General features: G+C 39.2%; 1 protein-coding gene across 4 annotated transcripts in view; it reads left to right on the forward strand.

The window, feature by feature from the left end:
• The window catches only part of ephb2b (eph receptor B2b), a 160835-nt gene that overhangs the window by 130096 nt on the left and 14203 nt on the right, over positions 1-16536 (forward strand). For 3 of the 4 annotated variants that reach the window (XM_079596905.1, XM_079596903.1, XM_079596904.1), the window contains 6 exons: positions 9603-9727; positions 10953-11115; positions 12427-12535; positions 12769-12833; positions 14651-14773; positions 14866-15113. In XM_079596905.1, coding sequence (XP_079453031.1) covers positions 9603-9727; positions 10953-11115; positions 12427-12535; positions 12769-12833; positions 14651-14773; positions 14866-15113 — 833 coding nt within the window. The remainder of the gene's footprint in view (positions 1-9602; positions 9728-10952; positions 11116-12426; positions 12536-12768; positions 12834-14650; positions 14774-14865; positions 15114-16536) is intronic. The other variant, XM_079596902.1, reaches the window with a different exon arrangement.

Raw genomic sequence — 16536 nt, forward strand, 5'->3', positions numbered from 1 at the left:
ATGTTTTGCGATTTAGCTCTGTGTCGTCAATACAGTAAATGCTCAGTTTGGACTGACAAGAAAGTTTTAGTTTTGTAGAAGTGCATTTTTACTAGTCTAAGCAAGGATATCATAGTTAGGTATTGATCCTCTGGGTGAAACTGTGGTGTAAACATAAATCACAGTTACAGACAGGATTATATATTAAAACCAAGTAGAGTAGGTCTACTTAGTACATTTTATTATTTCAAAAGAGCATGGAATATCCAATTTTCCATGATATGGCTCCTTTAATACTTTTTACGTAATGAATTGCTATTGCTTTTATATATATTTTTATAGAAAGATTGTTCTCCATATGTTTTCATTTGGCATTGCCCTGTTCTAACCCGTGCTTTCTTCCTTCTGGAGTTCCTCCCTGCTGTTGGGACGTTCTACCCCCGCTCCGCCTGTCACTTTGGATTAGCAGCCCCGGACCTCCATCAGGGGGAGCTGTGAAAGTACTCACTCCAGCTCCCTGTTAGCAGCCCGGGCCCCCTGGGACAGGGCACTAGGACTGAGGGGGCCTGGGTCAGGCTGTCCGGGCCTTTAATTTTGTCTGGATTGGAGGGCTTTGGGGTTACATAAACATCTTGTCACCCCTCATTAGCAAAGGCGGCTTCGAGCTTCCCCCTTCACGTTTTGTGCTCGCAGTAGATTGTGTGTGTGCATTTTTGTCCGTATCCATGTGCAAGCTTTAATTAGACACGTTTTTAAGCCTGGCTGCCTAAGAGGCGAGGTATGTTCTGCAAGAGAAACAAACAAATTAGAAAATGAAAAGTGATTGCCGTGAAAAGTTTTTGTTTTCTTATGCGTATGGCCCCCTTTTAGATCTTAGGTTCGATGATGAGATTTGCAGTAGGCATCAATTGAAATTCCTATTTTCTCAAGCATTGTTTTCAGGAAGTTTCTCCACAGCTGCAGCTATCATCCTCTCCCAGGCCTTTTTACACTGTCCATCATTATCACACACAATACAGTGGAAGTTGGCTCAAATGGCTGAAAGGACAGCAGACAAAGGAAGAAAAAATCTGAACACAAGTTTGTATGCTGGACGATCTTTAGAGCCCGAGTTATACTTAAGCGTGATGATACATCATGGGCTTAAACTGTCCTCGTGCACACTTATTAAGGGATGAACAATTCATAAACACTGCTATTATGGGGAGAGTGTTATGATCTTGGCCTTGGAGAGTTCTTTTCCAGATCTTGATGAATTATGTCCAGTCTGCCCACTAAGTATCAGGTTGGTGTTGTTCTCTGCATTGACCCAGAATGTAGTAGTGAGTAAAGCTGCAAAAAATTCTGCCATTTTTCACTTGCAGAGAAATTTGTAGTTTTTTAGATGATGATGAAAAGTGAAACCACTAATCTTGGTATAAAACATGTGCGAAAAATCTAGGCCATTTCAACTTAGACACGTTGACACTTCATGCTTTAAAAGGTTAGCAGAGAAGAACCTTTGAAATTAATTTGGTCATTGTAAAACTGTGTTAAGGGTCCTTTAATCTTTTGGAGGCCTTCAAACTTTTCCACCAGTGAATCAAATGTGCCAACCACTTATTTCAAGGGTTTTGAGTTTAATGGATAAAATTGCAATTTGAAGTAGCCTGAATGAGAATTACTGATACAGTGGAGCCCAAAAAATAATAGGATGCACTTTACCCATGCTTAAAATGTGGACATTTCATTTCTGCAAACCTTTCGTGTTATTTTTGAACATTTTATGTTTTATCATTGAAAACCTAACCCGTTTATTTATTTATTTTTGTTTAGCTTAATAGACGTGTGGTTTAATTCCTCACTTGGTTTGATACTTTGTTGTAATGCAGTGACATGCATACAAGTAGCTTGAGCGTCCATTTACTTGCATCACAGTGTGTTGTCGTGGGTAGTTGCTGATCTTTGACTAAAGCCCAAGCAGCAATCTAGAACAGTGTCCTTTGGTGTCCTAAAACAGAGCATGCTTTTATTTTATTAGTTTAGTGATTTGTCTTAATTATGGCACACCAGAAAGCTTTACAAAGCTTTATTGAAGAAAGGCACAATGTTTTATTGAGGCAATTTTACAGAGGCAAACTGGAATGAAGGCCTTGAGCTCTGGTCGGCTACAGTAATAGTGCACGTCTGTGTCGGGCAGCTGGAGACACAAAGACAGCTTTTACCTTTCCTTTCTGCTTGGCTTTCCTCGCCTGTCCCCTGCAGCTCTGCATCAACAGGGCAAGCAAGGTTAATCAGTCATCAAGTAAACCTAAACTGACTCCAGGCCCTTCACTTTACTCTAACACACACATTTGAGACCAGCATTTATCAGGGCAAGGATAGAAAATGTCCGCCCGGGTGTCCCTCTCTCTGAAAGTTTTATTAGAGCAGTGTGTGACAGATCGCATGCAATTTGTGATTTGCCTAAAGTCGGGAAGCATTTGGCAAGTGCTACTCAAGGGGTCGTTTAACTTGCTTCTCCCCATGAATGGTACATGACTCAGTCTGCTTCACTTTATACATAGTGCGGTTCTTCCCACTGCAGAGATGGATGAATGGTAACACACACTAAAAAAATCAACAATTCTGTCTACAAGATTCAATGAGCCTCATGTGGTTGAGCTTTACATCCTTTGCCATGTCCTGAATTCATTGCAGCACTGTATATTGCAACAGAGATGATGGTTTTACGAATCAACCAAATATTGCATAATGTTATAAAACAAATAAACCACATGGTTAATTTAAGAATTAAATTAGAACAAGATTTATAATAAAATAATAAAATTATTTAACAAATAACCACAAATTAATGTTGTAATATATAGAATTGAAATACACTTAATGTTATATTATCAGCATTTCTTAATCTTGGTTAATGATAATTTATTATAGATACATAATACATATATTATAGTATACATATGTTTCAGTATGTTGTATATGCCTGATGAAGGTCATGAGACCAAAATGTTGCTAATAATTTTTATTTTTTTTATACTTTTTGCAAGTATTGAGTGTGCGGGATTTCCTTTTTCTTGTTTTAAATGTTAATGTTAACATTTATAAATTAACAATAGCCTAGAATAAAATGCTGTAAAAGCAAAAGGTTGTATATTGTTATTCATGATACTTAATGCAGTAACTGTTGATGAATTGAACTTTGAAAATTTAACTTGTGAAAAGAGTTATTAATTTTTTATTACATTTCTGTGTCAAACTTTTTCATACAGTATAATAATTGAAACGGTTTTACTTTGTTACATAAATTGGTGAAAGATATTTAATGAATTAATAGTGCACTCCAAGTTATTACAAATGGCAATTTTTTCTTTATATTCCATTTTTTGTTCAGCATGTTTCCAGTCTAACGCACTGTTAGAGCATAACAGTTGTTGTCCATCATAGAAAACTCCTGGCAACATTAGCTCCCGGCCATTAGCTTTCTGCGTGAGAGTCTGGCGCACCCAGATAAACGGCCGACCCATATGTTGTTTCCGTCTGCCAGCTCACATGTACTCTATTGCGTCATTCAACATTATACACTCCAGCTACTGTTTGTTTATCCATTTCATTAGCCCAAGGTGAGCAGTACCACATGTGTCAGGCTTTCCTTAATACCTGAGGAAATGAATTGGTTCCTTATCAGATGGGGGAATCATTGTGTGAATGAATTACATTATGCAGAGTTGGGTCTGGTAATCTGGCTCGGGCGCTGTCGGGTGCTGGTGGAAGATTTATGACTTAATTATCTTCAGAATTGCTTTGGCGAACTCCTGTCGGGCCACCAGAGACAGTGATGCCACCGGCAGCCTCTGGAGAAAGTGGCGATACAGAGCTAGATGATTCTATTGCCATGTAATTGAGAAGTGAACTTTTGTTTTTTACCGTCTTGACCTTATTGCAGAGAGAGTCATCCATTTCGGTATTCAATATGGACTCACTTCAATTAGGCTTTCAGATGGATGGCGATTGCCACCTGTAATGCAGAAGAGGGGGGGTTTCCACCTCGGACATGGATCTTTCCCCAAGAAGGCTGCCCTTTTCATGCCGTGCCTCACAAATATAAAGGGGGTGGCTGGTGTGGGAGCACTGTGACAGAAGGTGGCAGAGAGGGCACATATGGAAGGTGCCAGGTGGGGTCAGGGGGCAGCCGGGCAGGAGACTGCACCGGACACCTGGAGCACTGGCAAAGTCCAAAATCTCAGCTCTCGTCCTGTCACATGCTGTTGCATACTAATCACATCAGGTGTCATCGGAGGAAAGTAAGGGTTGTTTCATTTGCATTAGCCAGGGAAAAGGCCTTCATAAGTATGCAGGGCAGGCCACAGAAGCTGTTGACTATGCAGCGAGCAGTGCATAAAATATCCATTTCATTATGCATGTGTACAGAAAAGAAAACTACAATATAAGTGCATTATTGTCATGCGTTTGAAGTCTTGCCAATTACGACCGCTTTGATGATTGAAAACATTCCGCTCATACGTCCAACAACAGTAAATACAATACAACGGGGATTTAGTGTTTAAATCACTGTTGTTTAATCAAGGCCAGTAATATTCACAAAGAACAGTGTGTTTTGCTGTAATCATCTTGGATTAACAAAGTACTGCAGTGACGGGTGCAAAGGCTCAATTAGACATGTTGATTTATTGCTGGAAGTGGAAAAGTTTATTGTGTTTTTGAGAAATATTTAAAAAAGACCAAGAAGTATAAACAAATGTCCAGTGTAATTTGTATGAAACTGTTGTTTGATAGGATCCTGAAATTCGAGGCTTTAAAATATCCAAGACCCTCAACTGCATTTCTTTTATTTACTTTTCTACTCCTTGTACATCGATTTCAAGGTCAAAACATCACACTGAAGTAATGGCTGCTGAAAATTTGAATCTGAAATGTATTATTTCACAATATTTTATTAGTTGCTAATACAATGTTTATACTCATTTGCAAGTATTGATAGTGTGCAGAAGTTCCTTTTTTTTCTCTTAAAAAAAAAAGAAGAAAAAAAAGAAGCAAAACCCAGTGAGGTGATTTGAATAGTTTGAATATTTGTATCATGCATCTTAATGTATCATGCAGATAATATGCAACTGAAAATGTTACATACATGTATAGATTTTTGTGGGGCTTGTATCTGTATTTCTGTAATTTGATTCCCTAGGTTATTTTTTAGTCCTAAGTCCTGGGCTAAAATCACGTACCGGCTTGGGATCACGTGATAAGCTCACTGTCCTTGTGCCTAAGTCCTGATCCAAATAAATCATGGCAGGATAACAAAATCATGAACGCTAATATAATTTGTCCTCCTCTCTGTTAACAAAAAGAACAAGAGTTGAACAGGTTCCCTTGTTTAGATGGGATGTGCCAACAGACCTCTGATTGTCTGAGAAGATTGTGAGATCTGTCAGATGGCAGTCGACATGCATCATATTGACTATTCGTCTATGCATAAAAGAAGGAATGCTAATGCACGTCATTGGACAGCTGCCATTTACAGACTTGCTTGGGTTTTCACTAAACACCAGAATTCCTTGAACAGTGAAACCGTGCTTAGGGTTTCAGATTAGACTCAAACTCTCTGTAAGTGTCTGCAATCTTCTTAAGACGCTGAAGTGCCTATTTTTTGAATTAGCTTATGGTGTGTATACGAGTACATTAATGCTTCAATCTTTTCCAGTGCAGATGGTTTAAAGCTTGATGAACTGAAAAGGGGGTGCGCTGCTTTACGGTGCTGGAAACTCTGTGGAGACATAAAACCCTCAATCCAATACAGATGGGAAATAGGGACGCATGCCAGACTCACTGTTTCTCTCTGCCTTTTTTTTTAGGTCCATTGCTAAATGTTACATGCAAATGCAGTGCGTTCCTCTTCCCCTCCTTTCTGGTTCTCTCTGGACGCGAGTCTCGTAAATAGGGAATACTCGCAGTGTACGGTCCTGCGCGGTAGAGGAACAGCAGCTGCTGTCAGATTGTGCTGGGAAAAGCTTGCTGTGGGGAAAAGTTTTACCGTAAAAGGGGCTCGGGGAGTCGACGGGGGTGGACGAAATTTATAAGCGCTGACCTGTAAGGGCTACTTCTACCAACCTTACCAAATCACTACGTCGCTCTTCCACACCACAACTCGGCTCCAAATGAGATCCACATGCCTTCCAAACCTATTATATAGACTCGAAGTGCAGAGCCAGTGGAGTTGAGAGAACATTCCACAAAACTCAGAGCCTTTTATATGATTATTAGGCCGAGCTTTTGATTCTTTGCTCACTCACTGTTCGCCCTGTCCTTAATTATCACTCATAAGTCATTAAACACCGAGAATTAAGAAATCATTCTCAGGTGACACTTACTCTGATATAATGTAAATTAAAAAGATATCTCTATAAAAAGATGCTTGATTGAATTAATATGAATACATGTTGTGTATTACACACACACACACACACATACACTCACTCACTCACTCACTCACACACACACACACACACTCTTTTGAGTTAATATTTTTAAAATAAATCTCTTATGCTTACCAAGGCTGAATATATTTGTTCAAAAGTTAAGTAAAAATAGTAATATTGTGACATTATTGCAATTCAACTCTTAACTCTTTTCCATTTCAATATATATTAAAATGGAATTTATTCCTGTAATGGCAAAGCAGAATTTTCAGCAGCATGATCTTCGTTTCTTTTATTGTTTGGAATTTTGAGCAAAGTATTTGTTGGGATTCTAAGAAAGAATCCAGAATCCAGGCTTGCTGTAGTTAAAATGGCTGAGAGGCACTTCAACTGGATCAGAGCTCAAGAATTGGCTTTTTTTGTGTTTGCAAGTCCATGCCCCATTACAGACCAATAAACTTATATGAGTGGAATTAACTTGGTAAAGCGTGTATATTATTTATTATGGATCTGTTAGACGTTGAAGTAAAGATATACTGGCATATAGCACAGAATTAGTTCTCAGAAACTATTGCAAAATAGTCATAAAGTGTGCAAAAACCCTGGTGTCTGTCATATTGGTCCAGAAGAACAGCCCATATAAATGTTAATGCCCAGCACTGTGATGAATAAATTACCAATGAACTGTTTGGATATATATGACTCTATAAGCTCATCCTTATTCCATCCGACTTTTAAACAGGACCGTTGCATTCCATTCCGTTCCATCTGGTTGTTTTCCTCAGTGCCCACAAGCAAACGTTATCTCTTCCTCATGCTTATGTTTTCTGCACCTCACGCACAGTGTGATCGTTCCAATGTGTCCGAACACTCAGTCTGCCAGGGAAAAGTTAAGCACCTAGGCTTGCAGATAAATAGTCCTCATCAGCTGTACCATGGAGCGCAATTGTGTGGAAACACTGGAATTCTGCAAAAGCAGACCAAACACTTAACTAGCTGTCATAATCATTTCTGAGAGTGCACTTTCTTCACTAAGATGTTTAAGTTGTCGCTTTTTTTAAAACCTATGATGCTACTGTTTTATTTTAGATTGAACTATGATGCCCCATAACTTTCTGTGATAGACGGCTGTCATTCAGGCATGAGGAAAACATCCCTCAGTAACTGGAAAACCGCAAAAATCTGCCTTCTCAAATCAGCATATGTTCACTCTTATGAGCTGCTGTACATGCTCTGACTTTGTTTGCATTAGCCCAGACTGGATTACCAGCGACAGGCTGGGCGCAATGTAAATGCTGCGCATAAAGCACATATGTCAGCCTTTAAATATATATATTTTATTCATGTATAATGTGATGCCTGTATGCTTCCCTGTAGAGGAAGCCTGACTGCTTACCTTATTAGTCCTCTGTTGATACTGCATACCAGCATTAAGGCAGACAAGATGTTGCCAGTTGCTTGCCTTTTAGAACACAGGTCTTGGTTGGACCGAGCACGGTGGCGCATACCGACCGAGGATTCACAAGCCCTCCCGTAGTGCTCAGGGTTCTGGGAAGCCATTCATTATCGTCTGACATATATTTATTAACTGGCAGGGACAACAAGACTATAGCTTGTTCAGCATGTACATTTAGATAAATGAACGCCCACTAGGTCAGACTAGGCCTGTAGTGATTAATATAATATCCTATGGTTTTATATTAGATTATTATCATAATTGCCTGATCACAATTATTTGAGATTATTGTCCACTGTAAATTACAATCATAAATTGAAATTTATTTCTTTATTTTAGTAATTAATTTTTCATTTTATATCTTTAGTATTAAAAGTGGTGATAAGTTAGATTTCATTTAATTCGTTTTTTCTCTTCGTATTTTATTAAATTAATTATTGTTTTAGTAATAAACAGGGGACCTTTGCTTTGTTTTGTTCAAAAGTCAGGTTGGACTGTTAGATTCTATTTAAACATTTTTTTTTTTTTATATATATATAAACGGGGTAACTTTCTTTTGTACAGAACCTGACGTTGGACAAATTAGATTTTTATTTCTTTTTTTGTACTTTATTTTATTTTAAGCTGGGGACAAGTCATGTATTTTATTTGTAATGTTTGGTTACATTTTATTGTATTATTCCAAATTTGAATACATTACTTCTTAAGGAGTATGTATTTTAAGCCTATGCTTTAAGTAACATGAACAAAACAGACAATTGAATCATTTATTACAATTAATTTTGTTACAAGATTTCATATTTGTGATATCCCTTGAGAGAAAACCTGCTGAAAATGAGCAGTGCTGCTCTAAGCAGTGAGCACTGAGAGCTTCTCTATCACCTGTGCATTTGAGACAGATTTACAACTCATTCTGGGCTCTCAAGAGTGGGAAATAAGCACACGAATAAGCCACTTAAGCTCTCCTTCAACCCCGGAGACCAAAAGCTCAAGCTGATAGTAGCGACGGGCTTTCCCAAAGAGTGGCTTTTTCGTAAAGAAGTGTGTGCCTGAGGAGAGGCCCGTGTCTTAACAGGCCTGAGCCTTGGAGACGGCAAGGGTCATAAATCCCGCCTCTCCAAAGCCCACACTGCTTCAACTGCGTTCCCGAGCATCTCCATTGAGTTTTCCTGACCCAGTATGCCACGCTCTAATGCTTAATGGCCATTAGGAACACCCTGGACTTTTATTTCGGTAATGAACAGGGAAGCATTCTTTTGTACAGCAGTCAGGTTGGACAAGTCCAACACAACAGAGCTACTAATATAGGGTTTGACAAACTCCCACATAATTACCAGACATGCTAATAAAAAATAAACTCTATAATTCACAAATTCAAAGACACAAAATGCCAGTTGTGTTCACCATACTTGTGGTTTTCATGAGTAGAAATTGCACCTGGTTTTACGTATTTTCAGCACACCACAAAATTAGTCCGCCGTTCTTTTCAAGAAATATAACAAGAGAATAGATTTCAGGCTAGATTACATCGTGTTGAGGAACCATGACCAATGAGTGAGACAGAGCCTGGCCTGGAAATTCCCTTTCCCACCTTGTTTATGTGGTTCAGCACTGTGCAATTTACATCTGTTTAATCACACACCAGGATCTGTGCTTTAATGCCTATATTGCTGTATAAAAAGCATGTCCTCAACTTGTTTTGCATCAATCTTTAAATACTGCATATAATATGTCTCTGTTTTGTTTTCTAGCTCCTTCTACGGTGTCTATCATGCATCAGGTCAGTCGCACCATTGACAGCATCACTCTCTCCTGGTCCCAGCCTGACCAGCCCAACGGGGTCATTCTCGACTATGAGCTGCAGTATTATGAGAAGGTACCACATAAACACACTTGAGTAATGTATGCACTTTTAGTGCAATTAAAGCATTCAGTGTCATTTAACATGTTCATAAGCATGCATTATTAATTTTTGGTTATGTGACAGTGAGGGTGACCTATAAATGTAAGATTATCAATCATAATGATGATAAATATTAAAATGATCCAAACTATTTTAATATTTTACTTTACATAAATTGAACTGAAAAAATATAGCAAGTAATGTTAATGTATTAGTTCCTTGTGAAAAAGGTTGGCTGATGTTCGATTGCTGTTTAATTGAGGGTTTTGGCAGCTGTCGGACATGAATAGCGAATTCCTTTTCTGTCGAACTTTATTACAAACGCAGTTGCTCTGCAAAAGACTGTTGTGGTTCGATCCGGATACCAGTGGCTAAAATAACAGAGATTTCACTGAAGTAAAACAAATATTTCAGTTACAGATTCCTCTCTGTCAGCGCGGGCCGCAGAAAACACACACACGCGCGCTAACTTGTGCTTGAGAAACACGCACACCCACATACTGTAGTACGCCGATATTCTTTCAGTCTCCCGTTTCGCTCGCTTTGTTGCGCTGGTTGACACACATAAGACAACCACACCCTTAAATACAAGACGCATAGTTTAACAGATACTTTCTGTCTTTTCTTTCTTTGTAATACACACACACACAAGCTGACTGTCCCATGGGCTCTGCTCCTGTTCTTACTCTTTCCTCAGTATAATTCCTTTCTCAGACAGTGCTGAGGACCGCCTGTCAAAACACTGCAAAACACTGCAGCAAAGCTCACATCACAGTGCTCAGAAATAGAGCTGACAGGAAAAAAACGGAGCACTCAAGTAGTACATGTATAGACACACACTGAGTCCTACATTCTCTGCTTCTCCTTCACTATCACTCTTTCTCTTCTTTGCTTACACAAACAGACACTCAGGCGGCGCGACAGTGGCCACAGCTTTCAACCCAGACTAATGAATCGTGGCTGGCCTGAAAGTGTCAGCCACCGTTCCTGTGCCCAGCACCCTCTTTTGGGCTCTCCTGATGGGGTTTGATGACATAGATAGCCCTGTTAGAGAGCCATATGTACTCTTCTGAGTCTCTTGTGATGTCCTTTAGTGTGAAAGACTGACCAAAAACAGTATTTCACACTAGTATTTCACACTGACTCTGGATTTATAAAATTAACGTCTTTACCCTTTTTTGCCATTTCTCATTTTCAGGACCAGACGGAGCACAATTCTTCAATGGTAAAGAGTCAAACCAACACTGCAGTCATCCGTGGCCTCAAACCCGGAGGCATCTACGTCTTCCAGGTCCGAGCCCGTACGGTGGCGGGGTTCGGACGCTTCAGCGGCAAGATGTACTTCCAGACCATGACTGAGGGTGAATATCTAATCTAGATGATGATAAAACAATGGTTTATTTAATACAAAATCACCTCTTCAAATTTGGCATTCATGGGAATAAACTACATGCATATGATTTAGCCCATCATTTTCCCAGTTCTTATCTTAAGAGCAAGCCTGTGTGTAATTGACTTGCTGAAGCAGATAGTTCATCTACTAATCTAATCGTCTAATGATGATCCATGTTAGCATCTCCAAATGTCCTGTCCTCTCTCTGCTGCATGTTTCTGATTAGATTCTGTATAAATGATATCTTGGGCCAGAACAGACAGATTTGTAGTTAAAGATACACTACATATTTGAGATAATTATTTATATTATTAATAATATCAATAATATTGCTGGGGAAACATTTGTTACATAAATAATACTGTTTTGCTTATGTAGTTTGGGCCCGTTTAGATTCAGTTCGCAAAACTCTGCAGAGGAAGAATGGTAGCTGAAACATGCCATTGGATGGCCGCCCATCGTTTTGCCCTTCCCAGATCTCCTCATTCAGAGGCAGCTGCTCACTCATGGCTCCTTACTCTCTAAGCCGCTTATTACGAGCGGAGAGTCAGAATTAGTCTGATCTATCCTCCCGAGCTTTCTCCTGGCATGATGAGAGACAGCAACTCAGCAAGGTGATCCAAACACGGATGTGTCATGCCAGCAGGCTGCGCTCATTTGGAGTGATTTAACCAAGAGTTTTAAAACCGATTAAAAAGGAAGTTACAGTGCAGTTGAATTCACATGAGACCCGATGAAGTTCAGGTTTTTGTTTACTTACTACATCAGCTTTTGGGAGCTCGTAGCAAGTGTTTAAATGTGGTAAAATCTGGTAGCACGATAGCAGCTTACTTAGCCTCTAGGGTTGCAGAGTGAGCCCAGGGGGTTGTCTGCGTTGTGAACGCATAGTCTGTAATTATAAACAACTAGAGGAGAACGAGAAAGCTAGGCAGGAAAGGAAGGGAAAAGAAAGTTCCCCAGGCCTTCCCAACATCCCAATCCGTCTGTTTTGCACCAACAAATTTCCTCTATCGCCTGCCCATATGCTGCTGTAGCCAAGGAGTCCAAGTGTACAGCCCCGTCTGCCTGAAGGTATCTTGCACAGGGCTTCCTGTCCCAGATTCCCCACTGTGAAAGTGGGGAAGTGAGGGTCTCTCACCTGTGTAGACATACACTGCAGGACTCCTGTGCCTCAGTGTAGTCTGAACTTGCTTCAGGCTGCTTCATATATAGAGACACACTGGTGGGTTTTGTCAGGAAGTACTAACTTTTGGATTTGTGTGTGTGTGTGTACCTACAGAGGAGTACAACACTAGCATTCAAGAGAAGCTGCCTCTCATCATTGGCTCAGCGGCTGCTGGTCTGGTCTTTCTCATTGCGGTGGTGGTCATCATCATCGTTTGCAACCGGTGAGTTCCTCTCAGTGTGTTTTCCCCCAATTATACCAACAACATGTCAAAATCGTACCCCTTTGTCCTCATTTGGTTCATTAGTGAACATTTACAGAGCAGCAGAGCTCGTAAAAACTCTAATGATGAGGTTGTGTTAACAAGATGATGGTGGGCAGTAGTAAGTGTTGTTTTCATGGCATTGGCACCTTTTTAAACAGTACAAGTAGAGCTGTTTGCCTTTGTTCTTTCAGACGTGGGTTCGAGAGAGCGGATTCAGAATACACAGACAAGTTGCAGCACTACACAAGCGGCCACAGTGAGTACTTAGGACTTGGCAGTACTATACACACACAATGTATACATCTCTTTGTACGCTGTCATTCAAAAGTTTGGGGTCAGTTTTGAAACAAAGTCTCTTGTGCTCACCAAGGCTGCATTTATTTGATTAAAAAAAATGCTGTAAAATCAGTAATAATGTGAAATAAAATTTAAATGATTGTAATTTATTCATGTAATGGTGTTAAAAAAATGAAAAAATCTTTTGTAGCCAAGCAATGCATGTCTTTAGTGTCACATTTAGTGGATCATTGCTGTATAAAAGTATTTCTTTCTTTCAAAAACAAAAGTCTTACTAACCCTAATCTTTTGAATGGTAGTATATAGTTTACACAAACAGAAAGCTAGCAAAATCGCTTAAAGGCATACAAATAAACTGAAGGTCAACATTTTAAATGCATCCACTTCAATCTATTTTTTTCTCCATAATTTGTTTTGTTACATACATACAAACACTTACTAAAGCACTCTCTTACGTTTACCCACTTCAGACACATCTACTGTATCTCTTTCACTGTCAAACACACTGTCTCAAAGTTGGACCTCGGTTTCTCAAAATTCATCTGTGAAATATTAATCCCAGTTTCCCTCAAAAATCTCATCAGAGAGCACATTATCCACTTTCCCTACGAGCGATTTTGTTGTTTGTTCTTTTGCTTAGTTCTTTTTCCGCCACTTGTTTATTTTCCCATCACAGTTGTACACAAATCTAATGCAAAAAGAGTTCAGTGCCAGGTGTTTCAAAGTTAGTAAGATCCATCAAAGATTAGTCAGAAATGAGCAATACTTCAGTAAATACCATCTTAGCCCCGGAGTGCTGTTCCATTTATAGAAATAAATCTTTAAGATTCTCTCGAGGCAATAATTTAAAGCTAAGCTTGCTCGCTTGCTCTTGCTCTCTCTCTCTCTGAGGGCTTATAGTTTATCTCTCTCTTGCTCACTCTGCTGAATGAAAATGGTCCGGCACTTTTCCTCAAGTTTTATTTCTCTTTGCCCTTCCTTATCAATTTAAACAGTTTTTACGCAGTGTAATCATTGGTAAAGGACTGCTGTAAATGCTGTATTTATTGAAATAATTTCTGGAAGAGTGTGGGGCTGGTAAAACCTAGAAAAATCAAGGTCAGCATTCATCCATTAGTGCTCAAGAGAAGACAGTGCTCTAATTCTCACTCTTCTCACCTGTACTTGTCTTGTTCATACTTTCCCTCTCTTTTGCTTACCCAGTTTTTTTATCTTAAAAAATGGAAAGTTTGCAAAAAAGTTAAAGTTCTGTCACCATTTTAGTTTTCTTCGGTAAAAAAAGGGGGTGATGTTATGCAGGATGTTTGTGCTGCTCTTGTCCATATCATGAAAGGGAATGGGAAAAAAAGAGCAGCATCAACATCCTGCTAAAAATTGTTGCTGCTAAAAAGATCCGATTTATGGCAGGAATGACACACATTTAAGTTCACCTTAAGCCAATTTACCTGTAATCAAAAGCCATTTGATTGGCAGCAATGGATATTGCTGATAAATGGTCTGCATCAGGGACTATGACACTCCAGAGCTGATACATACATTAAAATGGCTTATCTTTCTCCTAGCGAACGCTGTTACACTCCACTGACTGCAGTCATGAACTATTCCAATGTCAATCTCAGAATCCAAAGCTACTGGAAAGCCAGCCATTCCCAAAATTTCCAAAGACCCACATTACTAATGCTTTCAAACATTTACATTGACTATTCTGATGTGCAGTATTGTATATAGTATTTTAAATTAGTTTTAAATATTATAGTTGGGATTTTTTTTTTCAAGTGTCACCAGGAATGAAGATCTACATTGATCCATTTACCTACGAAGACCCCAATGAAGCAGTGAGGGAGTTTGCAAAGGAGATTGATATCTCGTGTGTGAAAATTGAGCAAGTCATTGGAGCAGGTAATCAAACCTCCAAATATCCAACAGTGTTTTACCATGAAGCTTTTCTTGTGCCTTGACCTAAATAATAATCCACTTTTCTTTATCCAAAGGAGAGTTTGGAGAGGTGTGCAGTGGAAACCTAAAGCTCCCAGGAAAGAGAGAGATGTTTGTGGCCATCAAAACACTGAAGTCAGGTTACACAGATAAGCAGAGGCGAGACTTCCTGAGCGAAGCGAGCATCATGGGGCAGTTTGATCACCCCAATGTCATCCATTTGGAGGGAGTGGTGACCAAGAGCAGCCCCGTCATGATCATCACTGAGTTTATGGAGAATGGCTCATTGGACTCTTTCCTCAGGGTGAGGATTTTTGTGATGCAAACTATATAACCTAATTGAAAGTAGTGATGAATGAATGTTTATATATATTTAATGTATGTATGCATATATATATATATATATATATTTATACATATTTTATATATATACCTTTTTTTAGAATTTAAAACAATTGATTTTTGTTTGTTTCATTTAATTTATTTAGACAAAATAGTATTGTGTTTTAATATCAGCCATTTATCATTTATTGTCCATTACATAATTATAATCGTGTTAGTATTGTCTAGGATTTTAATATCGTCCATCCCTAGTACTTCAAAATATACAAGTCAAAATATGCAGGGCAATATATGTGAACGCTCATGGACAGTGACTTCTTTGAAACAGACCTTCTGAATGAACTGATTCTTTATAATAATGTGGATTTCCCCAAGCAAACAAGAGCTCAGTATAAACATGCTTCAAATGCTGGTTGCATTGAAGTGATAATCTCACATCAGCAGGTGTGTATGCACATCAGCATGCTGAACATCATACAAATGTTCAATCCTAATTTCTCATGCTGTCCGTCAGGTAATTCTCCACAGGGTCTCTCTGTAATACCCAGCTGCCCCCTGCCGCAAACATCTACTCTCAGTATTGATTCCAGCTGTAGGACTGTTGTAATAAGCTCAATACTCTTCCATTCATCTCTACGGGTTGCCACACTAACATTTGCTTTAAGACGGTCTCTTTAAAGAATTCGTTGAATCGTTGCTCTGTGGTTAGTCATGCCCTCATTTCACATTGGTCACGCTCTCTCGGCCACGTTCTCTGCATTACAAGCATCAGATGAGCGGTTTGTCTTATAAACTGAGCCGCCATATTTACTTCAATCCTATATCGTAGAACACACAGAATGATACGAAAATTGTCCATAGTGTTTTAATTTGAAAACTCTTAGCATGAGGAAACATCTCTCTGCAATTTCCCATATCAGCATCCATCCCTGCAGACGCATTTAGATGATTAACCAAGTGCAAAAACCATCCAAATCCCCGCTTACAAAACAGCGTGGGGGATGATAAGAAAATGGCTCTGTCACCCTATGACTGGCACGAGTCAATTTGATTTCAACGCAGAGCTGATGTGGATAAAATAGGTGTCCGGGTGCCTTGATCGCTGCTAATTGGCCTCACTGTGTATTGCGTCGAAAATATGCCTTTGATTTATGTAAATATGTAATCTTTGGGGAAGGAATGATTTATTTTGCTCATTAGTAAGACTTTGCCTCTGATCTATCATGAGAGAAAAATTATTTTATCCTTGACACATAGCTTTTCGGGGTGTTAGGCTCAGGAAGTGTAATTATCTGAAACAAGAAACCTCTATGATTATGTAGTTTAAACGAAGGCGAGTAAACAGGAACCAAACGGCCCGCCATTTGTTAGATATTTGAAATGAA

This window comes from Phoxinus phoxinus, assembly GCF_949152265.1.
Source record: "Phoxinus phoxinus genome assembly, chromosome: 22".
Taxonomy (NCBI): domain Eukaryota; kingdom Metazoa; phylum Chordata; class Actinopteri; order Cypriniformes; family Leuciscidae; genus Phoxinus; species Phoxinus phoxinus.